Below are 15,874 nucleotides of genomic sequence, written 5' to 3'. Positions count from 1 at the left end.
GGCTTATCACACTTTGTCCTGCCTTCATTAGCATGTTGAGTGTGCATGTCCCAAATCACAGGTTCCTGAAATGATCCTGCTTGCACCCAATCTAGCAAAACATTCCCCCTCCTGTTGCATAACTACAGTGCAGACCATGATTCCTGCAGTGGGGCTGCAGCATGGGAGTGAGGGTGGCCAGGTCCCCACAGGCAGAAACCCTATGTGTCCCAGGGCACACTATGGGGATGAGACAATTGCGGGTGCTGGGATGGGCCATGCCTCACCCTATTGTCTCTCCTCTTGTCCCCTCAGGAAGTCCCGTCTCTTCTTCAAGTACTGGCACCAGGAGCAGTTGGCAAGGAGCGTAGAGCACTTGGAAAAGGCAGCGGTCACCATCCAGAAGAGTGAGTGTGGTGTGTGGGGGCAGAAGGGCCTCATCCTCCTAGAGACCCTGTCAGACCAGGCCCAAGGGGCAGCTCCTCTCCAGTCCTCTTCCACCATGGGGACCCTCCTTAGCACCATAGGCACTGGGGCTGGGAAGCCTGGCCAGGCTCCATCCCTGCTTTCCCACCAGGGCCCCTATGGCATGACAGTGGGACAGGCAGGGATGGGGTGGAGAGGAACAGTTTGAATGTGTGTCTGAGTTGGGAAGATTTGTGAGGGCCTGGGAGGGGCAGGGCGTCGGGTCCACTCCACAGCCAGTTCTTTCGTGCCTGAGGCACGGAGGCACTGACCACAAGCTTCACTCTGGAGCATCAGAAGCACTGAGGTGCTCTGGGCCCAGGTCAAGGTCTGGATCGAGACCTTAAACTTGGCTTGAAATCTGCTGGGAAGCCATTGAGAACTGACAGTGCTGAGTGCCACAGCACCCAGCATGGAGCAGGGATGGGCTCAGCCTTTGCACCCACAGTGCTCCCAGAGTGCTGGTACACCATGCGTGGAGGTGCTGCCACTGCCCAGGAGCGATGGACAGTGCTTCTGACTGCCACGTCTCTCCGGGCAGCCTATAGGGGATTCCGCTGCCGGAGGAGCTACCGAGTACTGGTGGCCGAGCGGACTGCTCAGGCACGGCGGCTGCATGAGGCAGCAGAGAGGGAAAGGAACAGGCAGGTTGAGATGGAGGCCCAGGCTCCTGGTGAGTAGCTCAGGCTTGCCCTTTCCTTCCTGGGGATTGACTGCTTACTCAGAGCTCAGCCTGGCTGCCTTACTCCCTGCCTTCCTTGCCATCCTGTGTGGTGGGGGGAGGAAGGGGGAATCGGCGTCACTGCCTCCTCCAGCCTTAGCCCCAGCTCTCCCCACTTTGGAAATGCAGCCCCCTTCCTAGGGGAACAGTACCTAAGCTGGGAAGGCCACATGCCCTGAGCTGGGATGGGAAAGGTGCCTCCTGGCCCCAGCGCTGTTAACCTCCCTGCCATGGGTGCATGGGGCAGAGACCCCTCTATGTCCTGCACCCTGGCTCCAGTGGGGCAGAGCTGAACCAGCCTCCATGGGGATGGGGGAGCATGGCGTGGAGCCCCTCATCCTGCAGCAGTCCACTCTACTGTGCCCCGGGTGCGATGGGTGGCCCTTATGTGTGCGCTCCCCCCTCAGAGTGATGCAGGCTCTTCTCCAGGGCCCCCATGAGCTATTGGTGCCTTCACCTCCCTGCAGAAACAGCCACCCCACCAGTCCCAGTGCCGCGGAGGAGACGTCTGCAGCCCCTGTCCCGTACTCAGGCTGCTGCTGACCTGCCACTGCAGCCCCCCATCCCACGTCCCCGCAGCAAGCTTACAGAGGTAACACCCTGGCACTGATCAGTGCCATCCCTAGGGAGCTGGGCTGTGCCCTGGCAGAAGGGACATGCGTGCAAGCTTTGCCATGGAGAAGGTAACTAGCTTCCTCCTGGCTCTCATGCCCTGCTCCCCTCTGCTTTCCTGTGCACCAGTCCACTCCCTTTGACAACTTCCTGCACACTGGACCCTGCCCCTCACTGGGGACAGCTGGAGATGAGGCAAAGAAGAGGCAGATCAAGAGGGGAGCAACGTTGCGCTGGTTCCGGGAGACGCAGGCCCGGAAGGTGCTGCAGGACGACGGAGCCTTCCCCAGCTGGCTGCATGGAATGATCAGCAGGAGGTGGGTAGGGGGGCAGCTCCTTGAGAAGTTGGAGGGAGTGGGGCCTTCTTGCCCTGGTCATGAGCTCCTGCCTGTCTCAGCGATGTGCCTGGGACCAGGGCGCATGAGCTGGGCTAGCAGGACAAGGACCACACCCCCGGAAGCAGTGATGCTGGGGATGCCAGGTCCACACTGCAACGCAAGCTAATGCATGGTGAGCAGGGAGGTGACTTGGCCTCTGCAAGCAGCAGTGGCAAGGCTGAGGCTGGTCAGTGCAGCCTCTTTAGGCACCGTCGGGTAAAGGAATCTTGAAGCATTGGTGAGGGGTAAAGGGGAGTCAGGGACAATGATCTTAAGGCTGGAGAGAGAGCCTGAGACAGAGGGACAGGAGCATGTCAGCTGAATGGACCAGGCCTTTATTAGACGGAAGATGGGGGTGTGCCCAGATTACTGTCTGTGTACCTCTATACCTGGTTGTTGTGTGAGGGCTTGTTCCCACAGCACTTGAGAGCAGGTTAGATGCCTGCCTAGGAGGGTTCAGACAGGGTGATCCTGCCCAGTGCAGGGGGCTGGCAAAGTGTGACCTGCTGAGGGCCCTGCAGCCCAGCTGCTCTATGCTTCAAAGCCCAAGGGCTGGAAGCTGAAACCAGATGAGCTCAGATGAGCAGTTGGTGCCTGGTTTCTGGCGGCCAGTGTGGCTTACTCCCTGGAGCCAGATCCCACGGGGACATTGGGAAGCCCTGGAGATGGTTTAGCTCAGGGAGTCTTAGTTGAGGATTGTCGCATCTGGGGTGTGGCAGATCCCGTTAAGGGTGCTGTAGGCACTGCACAACATGTAGGCACCACTGCTAGGTGGACAGACACATGCACGGGATTGGCAGGATAAATCTGAAGATTTCACAGAGGAATCTAGGGCATCACAAGTGCCCTGCCCTGCCCTGGGCTTGTTCTTTGCAGCATAAGACTTGCTCTGTTACTTTGCTGTATTCAGAAGCAAATGGAAGCTCAGAACTGGCATTTTTCGAGGGGGCCTCAAGTCCAAGGAAAGGGGCTTGAGCCCAGAAAGGGGGAGAAAGCACTGCTTTAGCTGAATGTGAGCTATTGGGCTAGTGCGGGAGTAATGGGGGTGTGGGGGATGGGCATTGTGCCCTGGGACACAGGATGGCGGACCACGGTCTCACGAGTCCTTTGGTCTCAGGCACCATGAATCTGTGGTGGCTGCTCTGGGTCTCCGTGGGGGCAGTGGGGTGGGCATCTCCACGTGTTTCCTGTGGATGGAGCAGTCCTCACGGAGAGCCCAGGTTACATGTGGGTTTCAGCGGCTGAGCTCCCTCCCTGGTCTCTGCCCCAGGGTAGGGTTGCTGCTGATGCATGCAGTACCCAACCTGGGGTAGCAGGCAGGCGCTCGCTGCCCTCCGTGGCAGCTCCTCCTCCCACCAGGCCTGCAGCACCCATAGGGAGCGTGGCCTCCCTCAGAGGCCTGTAGGGAGGCAGAGGGGAAGGGGCAGAGCTGGGATATCCCCCAGCACCTGGGCTGAGCAGCTGACCCAGAGCCACCCCCTGACTGCAGCCCCAGACCCTCATCGTGCTCTCAGCCGCCCCTGCCTTGCTGGGGGATGGGGTCACTACTGCACCTCTCTGACGCCAGGGTGGGTGCATGGCAAACCCATGCCTGAGCCAGGCAGATGGATTCCCACATCCCCCCAGACTCACGGAGGATGCCCTGGCTGGAGCAGGGGCCAGGACAGGCAGCTCCAGGGAGCGATAGTGCCCGGGGGCCCTGGCACAGGGCCCCTGCTCAGGGCACTATGTCTCTTGCTTTCAGGGAAGCAGAGAACTTGCTGATGGACAAGCCTCTGGGCTGCTTCCTGGTCCGGATCAGCCAGAGCCGGCCAGGCTACACCCTGACGTATAGGTATGGAGCCTACCCTGGCCCCGCTGCTGGGACTAGGTTGGGGATGGCATTAACGCAGATTCCGCCATGGGCTGAGTGCCATGCCTGGAGACCCTGGTCATGGGTGCTCTGGACACTGCTGGTTGGGGCTCTGGTGGGCTTGGGCACAGTGGGGTCCGTGGGTGTGCGCTGGCATGTACAGCACAGCAGGCAGGGCGGAGGGTGGTGCTGTTTGGGTAGGAAGCAGATGCTGCATCTGGGGCTGCCAGGGGCTTGGCTGGAGGACGGGCAGGAGGTGTCCACCTGAGCATGGGTGCCAGATGGGCCTAGCAGGGCAGAGTTGGGTGCTGGGCGTGGGACAGTGGGGTCTAGTGGGTGGTTACCTGGGTTCCCTTCCATCTCTGCGCTGAGCACCCTTGTGGGTCTAGGTCAGGGGTGGGCAAAATGTGGCCCAGGGCTGGATGTGGCCCACCAGGCCATTCTATCCAGCCTGCAGGGCCCCTAAAAAATTTAGAAAATTAATATTTATCTGCCTGGGGCTGCCTGGCATGCAGCCCGTGATGGCTTGCCAACACTCAGTAAGTGGCCCTCTGCCCAAAAAAATTGCCTGCCCCTGGTCTAGGTTGAGGCCCCTTCCCTGTGGGCCCTGCCCTGTTCCCCCTCCCACACAAGTCGCTTGTGTGCATCTGACTTCACGTCCAGGAGGCCTCAGGGCAGCAGCCTGGCTTCTGGCCAGGGCAGGACTGTAGCGCAGCGCAGCACAGCTGAGGCCTGTCGAGGTTCAGGCCCAGGGTCATGGGTGAGTTAGTTTGTTTATCCATCTGTCCCTGCCTCTGTCCATCCTCCCCAGGGGCACGACCCGCTGCCGCCACTATATGATTGAGGTGCAGCCCAACGCCCGGTACGTCATCCTGGGTGAGGATCGGGCACACGCCTCGCTCACTGATCTGGTCCGGTACCACCGCACTGTGGGCATCCAGCCCTTCTTGGAGACACTGACAGTGCCCTGCGGGCAGGTGGGTGACACCAGGGCAGGCACCTGGGCTATGCCCTATGGGGCAGGTAGGTGGGTGACCCTAGGGCAGGGCAGGTGCCTGGGCTGTGTCCTGCAGGCAGCTGACTTGCCATAGTGACATGTCCCTTGTCTACGAGCTGCTTAGGTGGCCCTGCTCCCCCTGTCCATGGCAGAACGCCAACCACTGGGCATGCCACCGTGGGACTCTGTTGGGGCTTTGCCTGTCCACTGCAGCCCTGGCTGCCTGGGGGCTCTTGACACCCTGGCCCCTAATCGCTGTTAGTGGGAGCCGCCCCCCCGGCAGGGATGATGCATTCCCAGCCCCCATGGCGGTTCTGGCCCTGGAAGCTCTGTGGCCAGAGCCATGGCCCCCGCTGCCCTCCGGGGTCTGCAGGGACTCCGTGGCTGCTGACCTCTGCCTCTGTCCTGAAGGGTGATGGGAGCGCTGACTACGAGGAGCTGTGGTGCCTCACAATAGCCCCAGGCTCCGCGGGCCAGCAGAAGGAGCCCCCTCCTGAAGGGCACCCACCCACTGATGGCCGTGCCATGCCCGTGGGCACTGCTGCCGCCATCCTCAAGCGCATGCAGCTGCAGAAGCCCCGGAGGTGCCAGGAGCCACCACCCAGCATGGAGGACGAGGGGGCCGAACTGTGCCTGGGTGAAGGGGAGCCGGCCCGGCGGGCCATCCCACGCCTCTACCCCTCTATTCGCCTGGCCATGCGGGAGATCTGCCAGGTGAGGAGGTTCATAGATTTCATAGATGTTTAGGTTTGGAAGGGACCTTAGTAGATCATTGAGTCTGACCCCATGCCCTGGGCAGGAAAGAGCGTAGTGGTCAGAGGACCCCAGCCAGGTGCTTGTCCAGTCTCCTCTTAAAGACCCCCAGGGTAGGGGAGAGCACCACCTCCCTTGGAAGCCCGTTCCAGATTCTGGTAACCCTTACTGTGAAGAAGTTCTTCCTGATGTCCAACCTAAATCTGCTCTCTGTCACTTTGTGGCCGTTGTTTCTAGTAACTCCAAGGGATGCGCTGGTAAACAGAATATCTCCTATTCCTTGCTGTCCTCCCCTGACAAATTTGTAGATGCCACTAGACCCCCTCGAAGCCTTCTCTTGCAGAGGCTGAAGAGATCCAGGTCCCTCAATCTCTCCTTGTAGGACCTTACCTGCAGGCCCCTAACCATATGTGTAGCCCTCCTCTGGACCCTCTGAAGGTTTTGCGCATCCATCTTGAAGTGTGGCAAAACTGACTCCTGCAGGGCCTTGGGAAGGAGCAGGGAGGGACTGCAATGCCTGGTCCCTGCCGTTGGTCCCTGACATGGTGTCTCTGCTTGGCCCCGCAGCTCTCGTCCGGGCCCTCCGACAGCACCTGGGCGGAGCTGTTGTCCAGCCCCCAGCACTGAGGGTGGCTGGGCCCTGGCAGGAGCAGAGAGGTAAGAGCTGGGCTGTGTGAAGGCTGCCGGAGCCCCATCCCTCTTCTGCCTCCTCTAGATCAGAGTGGGGACAGAGTAGGGGAGCTGCTGGCCTGACGGCCCTGTGCTCTGTGCCACAGGGACCAGGGATGAGCTGGGGGTGGGCTGGACTGTCAGGAGGTTGGTCCTATCTCTGGAGAGGCAGGGGCCTGCCCAGCCCGAGGAGTCGCGAGGTTGGTCCTAACTGGGGCTGCCGTAAACTCAGCTGTTCTCTCTGGGCCTGGGACCTGCAGCAGGGACACAGCAGTGATGCCCGGAGTCTGGGACCAGCCCGGCTCCACTGCTGCAGCCCCAGGGTGGGTTTCGGGACTCCTCTGTCCTCACAGGCCGCCCGTAGCTAGGTGAGGCTGATTCAGCAATGAGGGGAAGGAGGCAGGCAGGGGGGTCCTGGGCTCTGGCACGTCCCCCAGGCCTGGCTCTGATGCCCTGGGCATGCCATGAGAGGCCCCTGCTGTGCCCCTGGGCCACCCCAATGCAGAGCTCTCCAGGCTGGCTGTGCTGGTGCTCCGTGTGCTGCACCCACGGTGCCTGTCCTGCACCATGTGCACGGCCCTGTGTCAGCTGCCAGGGCTGGGGCCATCAGGTGCAGTCTCTCCACCCTCCCTGAGCCCTACTCCCTGCCTCTCTTACAGGCAGACCCTGCTCAGCCCATGCTCCAGCATTACAGGGCCACATGCCAGGTAGGAACACCAGGAAGATGCAGCCTCTTCTGTGGGGATGGGCCCGTGCCATGCCTCTGATTGAGCCAGGGAGAAGAGCTCTGCGGCCAGGCGGGCCTGCTGCCGTTGGGACGCTGCGTGCATCTGCAATCCATTAGGGAGGAGGAGAGGGCAAGAGCTGAAGGCCTGGGGCAGCCCTGGGGAGGGGAGGGGAGGGAATGTGTGCCCTGCCCCTCCCTGCGCCGGATGTGCCCTCACAATTAGAGCCCTCGTTGTCAGCCCTTGCCCTCCTTGTCCTGTCTGTGCCTCGTTGGGGCGGGTGTGGGATGAAGCAGGGCGTGCCCCGTGTCCCCTGAGGCAGGGTCCGAGGGGCTGGGCAGCTCCCCCGCACTCCATCTGCTGACGGTGACAAGACTCTGTGACTCAGCTGCTCTCTGCCCGTGGGGACCGTGGGGTACTCGGGGCTGCCTGAGACCAGAGCCTGTGCAGCAGCAGTGATCGATGGCTGGGGCCAAGGGTTGTGCTGGTGGCACTGTGGAGACCGTGTCCTGTTGCTGAGAGGGGCCAGGCTTGTGCGAGGCCAGGCTCTCTGCACGCCATTGTGGGGCTGGAGCCCACAGCCACGGCCAAGCTGCCCTTCTGGTTCCTGGCGGGGCCATGGCTGCTCCTGCAAGTACTGCTGTTCCCTGTGGCCACTGTCCTGGCCCGTGGCTCTTGGGCCCTGGAGTGACCACTCTCATCCCAGCTGCTAAGAGGCTGCTGGTCACTTTGGGGGAAAACAAAAACCCAGCCATGGCAGCAGAGAGCGCAACCCAAGCCCCAGGGCTTTGACTACTTTGGGCTACTGAAACACTGGGCAGTGGCAGCAGCAAAAGCACCGTGCGCTTGAGCCAGAGCTAGCGATGCCCAGGGAGCTTGTGCCGCTCCCCCGGGGCAGCGAGCATCAGGCAGGCGGCTCCGCTCCCTACCCAAGTGGTTCCTACTGACCCAGCTCTGGCTTTGTGCCCTCAGACTTATGGGGACACCTGCGGCCCCTTGTTCTCTGGGCAGGGTCTTGTGTGGCATCACAGATGCACCCAGAGGAGTGAGGACAGTGAGCACGATGGCTCCTGTCTACCCAGGTCCCGGAGCAGGAGGCCAGGGCTTAAGCAGGGTGGAGGCAGCCTGCGGAGGAATCCAGCTCCAGGCCCTCCTCGCCCTGGGGCTGGTCTGTTTCCGTGTCTGGCACTCCGGTCGGTCGCTCGATCGGTGCGTTGCTAAGCAGACAGCTCTGCCTACGTGCCCCAGGACAGGTGAGAAGTGAAAGCTCCCTGTTGCCTTACCACCCTGACCTCGGGGCATGGGGCAGGGGCAGGGGCCAGAGCCTCTCACTCCACCAGGTAGCGATGATGCTTTTCAAATGGATTGGCCATCGTCCAATAACACTTGCCCCTGATTGGATCCAGGGGATGATGTCAAAGACCTTACTTAAGGGCCCCTTCTTCCTGGAAGGGGAAACCACATTAGGGAACATGGGGTCAGCACCCTACCTCTGGAGGTTTCTAGGCTCCAGATGAACTTGTGAGTAACTTACCTGAAACGAATCTAGAAATACAGCTTACTGTGATGTAGACGTGTGTCAACCAGCTAATAAGCTGACACGGTTTGCTCTGGATTATTCTTGGATACTTCTCTATCCTGTACCCTTCCCCAAGCCTGCCCTCTTTAACCAACAAAGCTCTCCACTAGAACAAGCGTGGGGACCTTGCTGGGAGAGGGGTTGGGCACGCCTTTTCTAGTCCCTATGCTCGGCTGACCAAGGGAAGCTACTTCTTGTGCATCCAGGAAGAGCACACACCAACTGCTGCAGCTTCCTGAGCCTGACGAAGGGTTTTTGAACCCGAAAGCTTGCTTAATAACTATTCTCCAGCCATTTGGGTTGGTCTAATAAAAGATATCAAATTCACCCAAGGAACCTTGTCTGCCTCAGGCTACAGGAAGCACCTCAAGTTCTTGCAGTGGGTCAAGCACCCTCAAGGTCTACCAGGCCTGTGTACCCGGGGCACAGGGCCCTGAGACAGTCCAGACCCCGGGTGATGGCAGCGGTTGCCCCAGGCTTGCGGTGTGCTCCAGGAAGGGGTGTGAGGGGCCGCGGGGAGGCAGGCACTGGGAGCCTGGTAGGTGGTGGGGTGCAGGGAGGTGGGTGGCTCAGCACAAGTGCTCCCTACTGGCCTGGGGAGCCCTACAATCCTCGCTCGTCCCTTGCGCAGCCTCCGTGGGGAAACCTCCCGTGGAGAAGATCCCGTCTCTTCCCTGAGCCAGGGGCAAGGAGGAAGTTTGTCCTGGGGTCTAATCGAAGTCCACTTTGCTGCAGCTGGAAGCTGTTGCTTTGTGCCCTGCCTGTGCAGCGAGGGAGCAGGGTTGTTGTCCTCTCCTTTATGGAGGCCCCTCATGTGTTTGCAGGCTGGGGTGCTGCAGCACCCCTTCTTCATCACCTTTTCTCCAAGCTGAGCATGGCTAGGGCTCTCTGCCATGCCCATACACTTTGCCTCCACACCCCCTTATCATATTTCTTGCCTGCCTCTGGAGCCTCGTTAAGTAACACAGATCCCAGAACCACACCCAGGCCTCTAGATGAGGCCTAACCAGAATGGCACCATCATCTCCCATGCCTTACATCTAATCTTCCTACTGATGCAGCCCAAAATTGTATTTGCTTTGTCCCACCTGCACCATGCTGCAGACACGTGTCACGTCTGTTATTTATAGAAAGCCAGCACCTTCTCCACAGTGCTCCCCACCCCCCCAGCCACTTGTCTCCTGTTCTCTTGCTTTGCTGTCCATGGCTCCTCCCGTGGCTCTGCACCTTGCCTTTCCTTGCTTGAGCTTCATCCCAAAGCCTCTGCCCAGGCTTTCACTCCGCCACGATCCTTCTGCACTGTGCTCTGGTCCTCCAGCGTATTTCAGTCCTTCCCAGTTTCATGTCGCCTGCAGACTTGAACAAGACCGCTTTCCTGTTGCTCTCCTGTTGCTTTAACCCAGAGCCCAGCCAGGCTTTACCTAACCCCGGCCCATCGGACACCACATGCAGTTCTCCCTGGCTGCCGGCAGGTGGGGGCGGTGCCCAGGCAGTCACAGGTCCCTAAGTGCCCTGGTGCCAGTGCCCAGGCAGGCTGGGGCAGGACTCGGGCAGAGGCTGAGGAGCCAGGCGGGGCTGCGGGGGTGACCAGGCGGGGGCAGCAGCTGATGCAAACAGGACTAGCGCTGGCTCAGGCCGTGCAATGGAACAGGGCTGGCTAGGCCACAGGTTTGGATGTTTGGTGTCTCCCAGCTGTGGAGCCCCTCGCAGCACAGGGTGGGGGAGACCGAGTCCCCACACCAAGGCAGGGCAGGTTTCCTGGCCATGTGTGGGGCAGCCCCATGCAATAGGATGGGCATGGCTGAGCTCATACCCACTCACAGGCAGGAAACCAGGGAAGTGCAGCAGGGAAAGACCCCATCTGCTCCCTGCCCTGCAGCTCCAGGGAAGCCAGTGGCAGAGCTGGCTTCCGCCTGGGAAGGCTAGGATGCACGTCTGAGTCGTCGTTACCCTTGCCCTTGGGCAGCTTGTTGGGCTGGGCTTCCCCGCACCCTGCAGGGCCCTGTCGCTGCCTGCCCTGCCCTGCCCTGCCCCGGCCCGCCCCGCCCTGCCCCGCCCTGCTTGTTAAAGCGGAGTTGCAGCAGTGCCTGGGCTCCCTGCCAGGCCTCCCTGCTGCTCCTTGCAAGGTGCACCTGGGCCTGGCCTGGCGCCTCCAGTGCAGCCTTGGGGATAGCTGGCCTGGGCTGTGTTGGGCAGTGCCACCAGAAGGGCCTGAGAGTCCCCTAGTTACCTGGCAGGGGAGATGCTATGATCACTACCACAGTGGAAGGTAGTCTTAGTCCAGATGGTTTTGCTGTATCAAACTCCCTATGAGAGTCTACTAAGCCGCCCATGAGTGGATCTTGGATACACACCTGTGTTATGGAGATGGGGGGATCTCTTCCTAGCTGTCTTTGGCCTTTTGGCTAAGGGCGAGCAACACCAAGACCTCTGAGCTCAGGCCTGCATGTAGGATGCCTTCCATGGATTTGTGAGTGTCTGAAGCCACAGACTGAAGAATCCGGGAGGAAAGATACTTGCCAGTGGTAACACCACATGGACCTAACAACTGAGCTCTGCTCAGGCAATAGAATTTGAAACTGATTTGGCTAATTTGGCTTGAGACATGAAATTAAAAAAATTAAATAAATTCAATTAAAAAAAAAAGAGTTCCCTGCCCTAGGGCCTCCTATGGCTAGGCTGGGCTGCACCCAGTGGCTGTGACCAAGTGGCCTCACTCAGAGCCCCGTGCATGGACTTTGGAGGTCTCAGCTGGATGCAGGTGGGACTACCCTTGGCACTAATGTCTCCCCTTCCCCAGCTCAGCCGGCAAGTGTGACTAGGCCTGGGGCAGTGGTTGAGGGTGGGGTGAAGTGGGGCGAACTGCAGGGCAGGCTGAGTGCAGGGCAGGGGCTGGGCCCTACTGCTCCTCAGCTGCCAGGTCCCAGGGATGCATGATGGAGTACGGTCTGGGGCCATCTGACCATTTCAGCCCTGTCTTAGAGCTCCCTGCTCATGGCTCTCAGAGCCCCCTGCTCAAGTGGTGTTGACTCATAACTGTTCTCTTTCCTGGGCCGTATTGTGCCGTCCCTGACTTTGCTTTGCTTTTCACCCTCTTGACATCACAGCCCCAACCTCCAAGCATGCTTAACCTGCTGCTGCATGACCATCCTGTGCAGCTATGAGCACTGACACAGGGGCAGCTCCTTCCCCTCACAGAGGAAGCCCTGAACCAGAAGCGGGGCTGGCAGCGTGACCAAGCACCAGTGACTCAATGGTGCTGCTTGCATCATCTCTGCTCCCGCCAGCAAGTCACGGCTGGTCCCGGGTAGCACGGAGCCGGAAGGAGGATTTCCCAATGTGCGGAGGGTTACGGAGTTTTAGCAAGCCTGGTGGCTCACTCACCCTCTTGGACGTCAGCCACTCTGCCCCAGAAGCCACCTCATGCTGGGAGAACACGAGCCGGGAGCTGTGGGGCTGGGACCACAGCACCCCTCATTTCTGAGGGCCTCCTGCCTTACCCCCCGCAGCTGCCTGCCCAGCACAGCACATGTTGAAGGGGCCACCAAAAGGGGCTGAGCTCCAGGCTCCATGCCCACTGGCAATGGAGACACAGCATGAGCTCAGACCGAGACACCAAGTTACAAGGAAGGCTGTACAGAAGCAAATTCTTTGACTCAGTTCTTGATGTCAAAGGGGGAAGCTGGTGAAATGAGGAGAGATGATTAGTAAAGCCAGTTAGCAGAGGAGGTCCAGGTTTTTGACCTGGAGTATTGCTAGGTCACAGTAAAGGGGGAGAATTCCTAAGGGAGGTTCCTGACCCCAAGGAAATGAATACCTGCCTCCAAAGAGGACATTAAGATCCCTGGGGAGAAAGGCCTGATGAGCAAACCTGGCTTAATGCTGGTGCTGGTAGGGATGAAGCGGGAGGATGAGGTGACATGTGCCTGAGCAGCACTGAGTTGCGACATGAAAAGGACACTTTAAGAAATAGCAACAGGTTCATTAGCCAAATAACCAGAAAGAAAACAAGGCTGAGAGAAACAGGACAGCTGGGGATAGAGACTGCAGCTGATTCATACGTGGTCCAAAACCTGCTGGAGTCACATTCAGTGGTGATGATCATGTTGAACCTGGGGGCAAAGGCAGGACAGTGGATGGGAATGAGGGTCTGGGTGTGGAAACATGATTCACTACAGCTGATGTGCTTTGGTCGGGAAGATGCATGACGAACAGAGCCAAGGAGGTGATACTTCCCCTCTATCGGGCGCTGGTCAGACCACAGTTGGAGTGCTGCGTGCAATTCTGGGCGCCGCACTTCAAGAGGGATGCGGATAACCTGGAGAGGGTCCAGAGAAGGGCCACTCGTATGGTTAAGGGCTTGCAGACCAAGCCCTACGAGGAGAGACTGGGGCACCTGGACCTCTTCAGCCTCCGCAAGAGAAGGTTGAGAGGCGACCTTGTGGCTGCCTATAAGTTCATCACGGGGGCGCAGAAGGGAATTGGTGAGGTTTTATTCACCAAGGAGTCCCTGGGGGTTACAAGAAATAATGGCCACAAGCTAGCAGAGAACAGATTTAGACTAGACATTAGGAAGAACTTCTTCACAGTTCGAGTGGCCAAGGTCTGGAACGGGCTCCCAAGGGAGGTGGTGCTCTCCCCTACCCTGGGGGTCTTCAAGAGGAGGTTAGATAGGCATCTAGCTGGGGTCATCTAGCCCCAGCCCTCTTTCCTGCCTATGCAGGGGGTCGGACTCGATGATCTATTGAGGTCCCTTCCGACCCGAGCATCTATGAATCTATGAATAACCTCCACTCCAAGATCCAGAGAGAACTGGCAGGCCAGATCCCAGGTCTCGGGTCAAACTGGGGTGGTGTCACCTGACTGGGGAATAGTGAGCATAGTGCCTGTGTTTAAGGAGTGGTGAAAGATCCATGTGCCCAAGCTCAGGTGGTTTTCGAGAAGCTTTGCAAGCAAGAATACTCAGACATGGAGCTGTGGAGAACTGGGCCAAACGCAGCGCTGGCTTGCCAACCTGAAAGGGAACCAAGCTAAGTGGGAATCATTTGTATCAGGACAGAGGAAACACTGGACTTCAGTCCCCCATGGAAAATGACAGGTTAAACTGGTGAAGATGGAGACTAGGAGAACTGCGAGGTGAGGACAGACCTGGCTCGTAGTGGGTGATGCTGAAAGGGGAATGGCCAGGCCAAGGAGTGCCAATGCATGGAGCTGGGTGGATCTGTGGCGTTTTTGCTCATGATCCAACAGAGGCTTGGAGCATGCAGATGAGTGTGTGCATGGCCCATGGCTGGGGGGGGGCAAGGCCAGGACACAGTAGGACAAAGAGCCTGCAGGGAAGGCTGAGCATGGTGCAGGGTGCATAGTCCTACCCTTAGGAGGTGATAAATAAGAGACAATTATGAGCTGGCAGCTTATTAATTAGACATAAGAGATAGGGAGAAACCCCTGGGTATGTTACTCAGTTCATGATGACCATGAGCCAGCAGGGTGAGGAGACTGAGAGAGGCGTGGGTGCTCTTGGGAGGTTTCAGGGGAGTCATGTCCAGTAGGGACAGGTCATGCTGGTGCCCAGTGGAAGCCCTGGTGATGCCAGGGCTGGGCAATGCCCTGGAGACTTGTTTGGAGGCAGGAGCATTGGCAGGCAACAGCCTGCTTCTGATGCTAGGAATGGCCTGTATGTAGCAGGGAACAGGGTGGGGTCAGGGACAGCCTAGAGAGGTAAGGAGGGGTTGATCAGATGGACTGAGATGGGCAAAGCAGGTGCACCTGGTGGGATACCAGAGCTAACAGCTACCCCAGGCAATGGGAAGAGAATCCACAGTCCCTGCTGAGACTGTGGCCATTACAATCCAGTCTGGGGACAATTTCACATTAATTTTGTACAGTTTTCTCTTTTGAAGCACAGCTACACTGAGGTCAGCAATGGGATGTCCTAGGAGTCAAAGCCTTCTGCCACCAGCTTGTGGGTCCCTGCAGTGGATGTCAGATCAGTGCCCATTCCTTCTTTCATGTAGGGATCACCCTGTTGTCTGAGGTAGACAGCAGAGTGGCACTGTGCATGGGGGATGGTGGATACGATGGGGATTCAGGACCAGGGGAACAAAGTCTGAAATGGGAGGCCCCTCCCTAGCTTGCTCCTGTGGCCATCTGGCTGAGGACAGGCAAAACTTGGGGGCATCTGAACTACTGTGCTGGATCTGTGGGCAAAGGGGGCTGTTGGACATGATTGCCTGTGACAGAGGGGCTGGGCCTGAGCACCCAGGAGGTCCTTGGTCCCTGCTTCTCCTCTGGCATGTGGTCCTGAAGGCACAGGGTAGTGCTGCATCTGCCTCAGTGGGTGCTCCATGCTTGCCTAAAATGGGGACAGTCAGCCCCCACAACTGGTTTCCCTAGAGCAGAGCTGCCTTTGCCATCTGCTAGCAGCTGCTATGGGTGAGGCAAAGACTTGTGTGCATGTCCAGTCCCGCCAGAGGTTCCTGGGACATGGCCCAGCCTCCCTGCTCCCATGAGCACTGATGCAGAGCTTGGTTGCTTGCAGCCAGATGGGGCCGGGTGCTGGCAGTCCCCTGCGACCCAAAGTGCTACTCTTGGGAGTGTGCCAGGGTGACTGCAGGGAGGCTGGAGCCAGTCTTTCATTGTTGCTCAAAGCTGCCAGGGCCTACAGCTCAATGCAGCATTGCGTGTGGTCCTGGCCAGGCCTGCACCCCGGCCCCCCGGGCTGCCCATTTTCTGCAGCCCTGAGAGCCAGCTGCCTAATGAGTCTGGAGTGCCTGGCAGGGGGTGTCCTTGTGCATGGGCAGTCCCAGACCCTCCTGGGGAGTGGGGGCTGGACCCTGGGTGCCTGCCCGGCTGCTAGCTCAGTCTTGCATATGCATGCTTGCACCCCACCTCCAAGCAGCCTCTGGTGCAGGGCGGAGTGGCTCCAGATGAAGTTGCTGCAATGGCTCCTGCCCCAGCAGATCAGGAAGGCTCTCAGAGGCACGGATCCCTACAGAGGCTGGGGAAGCCACAGATCACCGGCAGGGCTATCAGTGCTAGGCAGGTGGACTGAAGCGCAGGCCAAGCATCACTTCCTCCTCAGGCCTTGTAAATGCATGGAGTGACCTGCTTAGCTCTAGGAGGAGATGGGTCCAGCACTGAGT

At 59.1% G+C, this 15,874-nt stretch overlaps 1 protein-coding gene across 1 annotated transcript in view; it reads left to right on the top strand.

The window, feature by feature from the left end:
* LOC102374620 (myosin-IIIb-like) overlaps positions 1-9,051 on the top strand; it is a gene marked incomplete at its 5' end in the record, with an annotated part of 43,598 nt that extends 34,547 nt beyond the window's left edge. The window contains 9 exons of the mRNA XM_025194707.1: positions 295-386; positions 986-1,117; positions 1,633-1,757; positions 1,907-2,094; positions 3,899-3,988; positions 4,818-4,983; positions 5,415-5,717; positions 6,324-6,413; positions 7,085-9,051. Of these exons, the coding sequence (XP_025050492.1) occupies positions 295-386; positions 986-1,117; positions 1,633-1,757; positions 1,907-2,094; positions 3,899-3,988; positions 4,818-4,983; positions 5,415-5,717; positions 6,324-6,383 (1,156 nt within the window). The remainder of the gene's footprint in view (positions 1-294; positions 387-985; positions 1,118-1,632; positions 1,758-1,906; positions 2,095-3,898; positions 3,989-4,817; positions 4,984-5,414; positions 5,718-6,323; positions 6,414-7,084) is intronic.
* Positions 9,052-15,874: the final 6,823 nt, after the last annotated feature.

Source organism: Alligator sinensis, unplaced genomic scaffold, assembly GCF_000455745.1.
Source record: "Alligator sinensis unplaced genomic scaffold, ASM45574v1 scaffold1530_1, whole genome shotgun sequence".
NCBI lineage: Eukaryota > Metazoa > Chordata > Crocodylia > Alligatoridae > Alligator > Alligator sinensis.
Note: the sequence above shows the minus strand (reverse complement) of the source record. Positions and strands in the feature narration are given on the sequence as shown.